Genomic DNA, 7,776 nt, shown 5'->3' on the forward strand with positions numbered 1-7,776 from the left:
ACCATGTGGTTGGTAAGCAAGCTACTTACCATACAGCCACTCCTATGCCTCAAATTTCAAAGTTTTCAAATTTTTTTGCAGTCTTTCCTTATTCTAGCTACTATATTTTCACCATTGCTGGCAATAAATAATAACGATTAGTCTAACAAAGCATTTCTTAGGCTCAATGGGTTAACTCATACATAGTTTCTAAACAGGGGGGGAATTGTGATGGCAGGGTTAGGTTGGAGGTGTTGCCAACAAATTGGCCTGATCAATAAACTCTTAAGAGTTAAATGGCTAATCTTACCTTGCATGCCACTACCAGGTTCTGTGAAACTATTCCGGATAGGCTGACCACCTTCATCTTGATGTGTGTCACTACCACTCCCTGATGAAGTCACACTGCTCTGAGGTGATAATGGTGCATGATCTGAAGTGCTAGATAATGGACGTATACGGGAATAAGGATCTTCACATTTTGCTAGCCAGTCTGATATATTATCAGGGGGTGTAACAGAATTAGTTCGCCGTAAAGGAGTGTGTGAATTGATGCCTGAAATAAAAAAGAAATATATATATATATATATACAATATCAAATTAAAAATTTTAATAAGTTAGCATTAAAAGATAATTAATCCTTTTAGGTATGTTTCTTGTATACTTAAGTCACCTGTTAAAATAGTATATATGTTTAGTTAGTGAAAAAAAAAAAAAAAAAAAAAAAAAAAAAAGAAGAAAAATGTCACTAGCAAAAACAACTCGACATTTAGCACATCATCATTCAATGTCAGTTTTCCATGCTGGCATGGATGGGTTGGATAGTATGATAGGGTCCAACAAACTGCAGGGCTGCATCAAGTCCCAATGTCAGCTTTAGCATAGTTTCTACAGCCAGATGATGCCCTTCCTAACACCTACCACATAACAGCATGTACTGGGTGACTAGTGGGGGTCACCAAGTAACTTGCAAGAGCAGGACAAAGAAATGAAAGGAAAAGAAAAATGCCCCCACCTCTGTCCAACCTGACTGAGGGGGGGGGGTCTATTTGAGAGAGGAAAAGGAAGCTGTATGTTGGGTTGAGAGGCTAGGGTATGATAAAGGGACAAGCAAAGGTGTGTAGCAAGAGAGGAGATACATGGCTACCCTACATTATGTGAGGGTAGGTAAGAGTAGCCGGAAGGGAGATAAAAATGGTGATGACAGGACGACAGGGTGCCAGAGTGTACATGTAAGCTACAAGAAGGTAAGTACAAGGCATAAGGACCAAGTAGATGTATTTCAAAAACTAATCTCTCTCTCTCTCTCTCTCTCTCGCACGCACTAATAATTTAAAGACCATCCTGAAATTTAAATAATAATCTAGAGAAAAAGAAATTAATATGCATGAAACATTTCAAATTAAGTTTGTTTCAACTAAACAGTTCTCAATATCCTCTCATATGCGCGCGCGTGCATATGAGAGGATATTGAGAACTGTTTAGTTGAAACAAACTTAATTTGAAATGATGTTTCATGCATATTAATTTCTTTTTCTCTAGATTATTATTTAAATTTTAGGATGGTCTTTAAATTATTATCTTTTTATACATAAACTTAAACAAACTTAAAACTAAAGAACAGAGTCTTTGCACACATTTAAGTAGATCTATGAAAGAAAAAAAAAGGCATTCAATTGTGACCATCCAATCTATCTTTTATGTATCTAGGATTATAATGTCAAATTAATTTTTCCTTTAAGATATGATTTGGCTGCTATTTCTAGCAGAATTAGCTACTACATAGACGCTCTTTTGTTGGCTCATTTCTTTTTTTTTCTTTTCCTGTTTTAAGTTGTTTGTAAAGCAGAAAATGCATGGTGAGAATAAATACTGAATTTGCTTTTAAAATTAACTTTTTAGTAAATTACTTACAGCCTTTTGGATCATATCTTAATTCTTGGCATCTATAAGTATCTATATCAAGTGCACATAGGAGGTTCTCAGACTGTCCACCTCGACCTGAAATATAAACACCTTATAACAACTTTTGAACAACTGGACAAAAAAAAAAAAAAAATTACAAACCAATACGTTTTCCATTAAATCCTAATTGTGCATTCATATTTAATAATAAAGAGGATTATTATTATTATTATTATAATTACTTGTTTTTGCAACTTCAACATTTGCCAGAAATACTGCATGCATGCACACGCACAAAACATAATGCATGCCTAAAGACAATTAGGCCATCAACTTTTTTTATGTTTTGATTTGTAATTCTCCAGTATCTATACCAACCATATCTAGACTAAATATTTTAAGTTTTATGTTCAAACCACTCACATCTCTACAGTGTCGTTCTAAACATAAACAATCACATCAATGAAATCTCAAAAGGTACAAAATCTCAAAATTCCAAAACAATGTGGATAAATAAGCATTACATTTGACAGGATAAACTGAATGCTAAACAGTTAAAGAAGTTTGACTGAAAATGTTTTATGGGGATTCCAAAATTTCGTAGAATTCATTTGAAAATACTTTTTAAAAAAAATAACACTTTCGTATATAAAAGTAGTCTAATTAGGCACAGCAGTAGCTGTGTGGTAAGTAGCTTGCTTACCAACTACATGGTTCCGGGTTCAGTCCTACTACGTGGCACCTTGGGCAAGTGTCTTCCACTATAAACCTCAGCCCAACCAAAGCCTTGTGAGTGGATTTAGTAGATGGAAACTGAAAGAAGCCTGTCACATATATATGTGTGTGTGTGTTTGTCCCCCCAACATCGCTTGACAACTGATGCTGGTGTGTTTATGTCCCCATAACATAGTGGTTCAGCAATAGAACCGATAGAATAAGTACTAAGCTTGCAAAGAATAAGTCTTGGGGTCGATTTGCTCAACTAATGGCTGGATGGGTGAGACAAGGACTTCCCAAAATACAGTACAGGTAGCTCATTTAGAAGAATATTGCTCTTTACTCTACTCTTTTACTTGTTTCAGTCATTTGACTGCGGCCATGCTGGAGCACCGCCTTTAGTCGAGAAAATCGACCCCAGGACTTATTCTTTGGAAGCCTAGTACTTATTCTATCGGTCTCTTTTTGCCGAACCACTAAGTTACGGGGGACGTAAACACACCAGCATCGGTTGTCAAACAATGTTGGGGGAACACACACACACACACACACACACATAAAATACAGTGTACATTTAATATACATTAGAGATGCCTATAAAAGGAAATCTGACCCGCTAGAAAGAGTAACCAAAGCTCTACACCACAAAATTAGGGATAATTTCGAAAGGAATGAAAAATAAAAACATTTACCATCTATATTTCGAACCAGGTTTGAAGTTATTTTAGCAAAACAAACTATTTTGCAAGGCCAACTATCATCAGCGAAATAGCCTAGATCGACTTATATGCACGAGGCATTACATAGAGAACATGACTTGTGCATATATGTCTAATTTTTCAAAAATTACCGCACATATGCGGAATACCTAATCAGCAGCAAATACAAAAAAAAAAGACACTTGCCCAAGGTGCCACGCAGTGGGACTGAACCCGGAACCATGTGGTTGGTTAATCAATTAAAAGTACTGATAATGATTAACCCTTTAGCATTCAAACCAGCTATATCCAGCTACAATATTTAGCCTGTTTTATATTGAAACTGACCAGATCCAGCCTCTCACACATACCCTACAATGTCATTCTAAAACTAAGCAATCACATCATTGAAATCTCGGAACTACAAAGATGATGCATGATTAATTCAAAACAATATAAAACAAACATCTGGTTTAGCAAAATAATCTGAACACTAAAGGGCTTAAGACACTTCTGCCACAAACTTCCCTAATTTTTCAAGTCCAAGTTGTAAAGAGAAAGATATCCTGCAGTTAAAACGATACATGACATATACAGCAAATATTACTAGTTTCTTATTTCTTTATTGCCCACAAGGGGCTAAACATAGAGGGGACAGACAAAGGGATTAAGTCGATTACATCGACTCCTGTACGTAACTGGTACTTAATTTATCAACCCCGAAAGGCAAAGTCGACCTCGGCAGAATTTGAACTCAGAACGTAACGGCAAACGAAATACCGCGAAGCATTTCGCCCGGCGTCCTAACGATTCTGCCAGCTTGCCATCTTATTACTAGTTTCTACCTGTTGTTTTGTGTGCTAGATACCAAAAGACTGTAATGATTGGCTACGTGCTGAGACCTGCCAAACCTATGCCAATAAACAACAGCATACGACGATGACTACTACTACGACTACTACTACTACTCCACTTGAGATGGTCAATACTGAAGTGTTTATGTCCTTGTGTTACTATAATTCTGCTGAAATGCACTGCTTTTGTTTCAATTATTTCTTGAAAATAATGGAGAATTCATTCAAATAACTTCTTTTTTTTTAATTATTAAGCTTATATCTAAAACAAATTTCACATGAAATCTTGATGGAAGGTTTTAATGTAGATCACTTTTAAACAGGAAATTGGTATCATCGGATCAAAAGGTGCTTCCAGGCAGGTTGGTATCAAAAGAGTTAAATGAAATCTCAAGCCAGAATTGTCAGAATTAATAGCATAGGAGTCCATCCATCCGTCCACCTGCCTGCCTGGAGCTAACTACCTTGATGTATATTAAGGAATTCACTCATGTCCTACACCCTGTTGTCTTGTACGCTTATCTCTGTTGTGCCCGCTATTTCATGTGTGAGCAAGGAATATATTATGTTTGTTAGTCCAACCCATGCTAGCATGGAAAGCGGACGTTAAACGACGATGATGATGAACCAAAAACATTGCCTTCTGATATTTATTGTTACCTCTTTGTAAAACATGCATTTCAAACCTTCTTAGGTGCACACATCCAAATATACTTCCTAAATTGGTAAAGCCCAACTCTTAATTAACCTCTTGTTACAAACCCATCAGATTAATGTAAAATTGTTTTTTTATTAAGACTGAATATAAAAACAAACATTAACAATATACACATAGAATTAGATATTTTAGTAAACCCTTTCAAAATCATTATATTGAAAGCATATGAAAATGCAAAGGCACTTTACACATCAGAAATACAGTTGTGAAATGTAGTTGTAAAGGCGGCGAGCTGGCAGAAACGTTAGCACCCCGGGTGAAATGCTTAGCGGTATTTCGTCTGCCGTTATGTTCTGAGTTCAAATTCCGTAGAAATCGACTTTGCCTTTCATCCTTTCAGGGTCGATAAATTAAGTACCAGTTACACACTGGAGTCGATGTAATCAACTTAATCCCTTTGTCTGTCCTTGTTTGTCCCCTCCGTGCTTAGCCCCTTATGGGCAATAAAGAAATAAGAAATATAGCTATGAAAAATGAAAAGTTTAACAGCTTTTTGATTATATTTTGTAGCAGTTTAGTGGAAACATGATCAACCACATAGCACACTCACAATAAGCATGTGAGAAATGTGTGACACATTTTAGTACATCATTATTTATTTAATAAAAGAGAATAGTAACTGGTAGAATACCTGCTACTGAAAGATTTAAAACTAATAATTAAATCAACAAAATATGAAATGTTGTAAAATATCTACCTACTGACAAGAGGATAAAATATATTTGAAGTTTCTTTTCTCTTTCTTAGGTAGAAAGCAAGAAATTTCAGGGAAGTGGGTAGTTGATTATATCAACCCCAGTTTGGTTCTATTCTGCCAGTCCACTGATATTCACTATTGGCCATGCTTCCACCCAAATTCCTCATTCACTTCTATTTTCATCCCTCTCACACTCTTGTGAACTTACCTACACATCTATACCCTTTTCAAACTTCTGTCCCTATTCTCTTTTATATTTCCCTTATTGTACCTCGAGAGTATACTCTGACATCTCATCACCATCATCTCTAGCTGAGTTAGCCATGTATCTTCTCCATAACAAAACACTTGTTCCTTCCTGTCCTTTCTCTCCAATAGCTGGCATAACGCCACCTCCTCCAATACTACATACATACACACTCATTTGCTTGCCTTGTCAGTTACTAGATGACCACACTAGTGCTGGGGCCACATTAAAAGCACTCCGTACACTCTGTAATGTGGCTGGCATTAGGAAGGCCATTCAGCCATAGAAACCATGCCAGAGCAGACACTGGAGATTGATGCAGTTCTCTGACTCATTAAATCTTAAACCAACCAAACCAATGCCAGCATGGAAGCCAGACGTCAATCAATGATGATATATATATATATTGGTACAAAGCCATTTTTGTTTTCCTTATGGTGGGGACATATATTTGATAAAATAAGTGGCAAATGCCAAAAAATTCATGGTGGAATTCAGTCTGGGAGAAGTCAACAGATCTGAACTGAAAAAGAAATTTAATTAAATACTGCAAAGCATTTAATACCGTATTCTATTGCTTCTGCCATTCACTGCTGCCACCGCCTTATGTTGGTGTGATATTTTTTTTTTAATTTATTTCTTATGAACCACTAGAAATACTTTGTGAGTGATGCCAAATTCTTTACAGGTAAAGTGATACCTGAATATGTAGAAACTGGTGCTACTATCAGTAGGAAAATAAAATACACCACTTAGATTACTGTAGAAATGGTTACCAAAAAAAAAATATATATAAAGGCAGTATTCCAGTATATCCTTATCCTTACTTTCTAAAACAAACTAAAGAATAACAAAGAAAAAAACAATTAACAGCAGTTCATGCTGTGCAGCAACTTATAGGAATTGTTCCACACATAGGTGCAGGCATAGTTAAGATGCTAGCTTTGTAACCACAAGGTTTCGGGTTCAGTCCCATCGAATGGCTTCTTAGGCAAGTGTCTTCTATAAGCCCCAGGCCAACTAATACCTTGTAAGTAATTTGTTAGTTGGAAACTGTAGAAGCCCTACACACACAACACACACACACATTGACATTATAAATATTTATAAACTTTGAGGGAACATGAAATAATTTTTGGAATAGTGAAACTTGAAACATTACATTATAGATAATCCTTTCTAATTTTAGACACAAGGCCTGGGGGAGGGCGCTAACCAATTACATTGACTCCAGTATGCAACTGGTATTTATCTTATTGACCCCGAGAGGATGAAAGTCAGTGTTGGAGGAATTTGAACTCAGAATTTAAAGATGGACAAAATGCTGCTGAGCATTTCGTCTGGCATGCTAATGATTCTACCAGAGCATAAATAAAAAAGAAGTTCCCGGGGGGGGTCAATTCATTTGACTAAAAATTCTTCAAGGTGGTGCCCCCAGCATGGTCACAGCCTAATAACTGAAACAAGTATATATTAAAAAAAAATTTAAAAAAACAGATAAAGATATAAACATCATGAAAAGCAACATATAATTTTTTACCATGTCGGATATTTCAGTTGTGTAACTATGGCTGTTGTAATTTTAATATAATAAACGAAGGGGAATGCTGAGACAATGTATGGTTAATTACCATATATACTCGAGTAATAATCAATCTCATGTAGAAGTCAATCTCCTATTTTAGACCAAATATTTTCCATAGACCCCATATAAAAAAGTCAACCTTAGTATTTCACAAACAACAGGACATTTGTGGGTCCAGGTACCATATTATCCTGTACATAGAAATAACATTGTTACAAAATTGTGTGGCTACCTTACTGAAGCCTGTTCTATAGGTGGAATGCTTGATGCTTATAATGGAATGCTCGTTGCTTATAGTAAAACACCATTCAATAGTGAGTACTACGCATCTGTTGATGGGTGTTACATCACCATTTCTAAAATGTATGCACAGGA

General features: G+C 36.0%; 1 protein-coding gene across 1 annotated transcript in view; it reads right to left on the reverse strand.

The window, feature by feature from the left end:
• Nucleotides 1-7,776, reverse strand: part of LOC106877587 (protein Smaug homolog 1) — a 109,141-nt gene that overhangs the window by 20,370 nt on the left and 80,995 nt on the right. Inside the window, exons 5-6 of the mRNA XM_052973497.1 lie at nt 1,895-1,981; nt 290-535 (exon numbers count right to left, since the gene is read on the reverse strand). Coding sequence (XP_052829457.1) covers nt 290-535; nt 1,895-1,981 — 333 coding nt within the window. The remainder of the gene's footprint in view (nt 1-289; nt 536-1,894; nt 1,982-7,776) is intronic.

The sequence above is a fragment of the Octopus bimaculoides genome, chromosome 16 (genome assembly GCF_001194135.2).
Source record: "Octopus bimaculoides isolate UCB-OBI-ISO-001 chromosome 16, ASM119413v2, whole genome shotgun sequence".
NCBI lineage: Eukaryota > Metazoa > Mollusca > Cephalopoda > Octopoda > Octopodidae > Octopus > Octopus bimaculoides.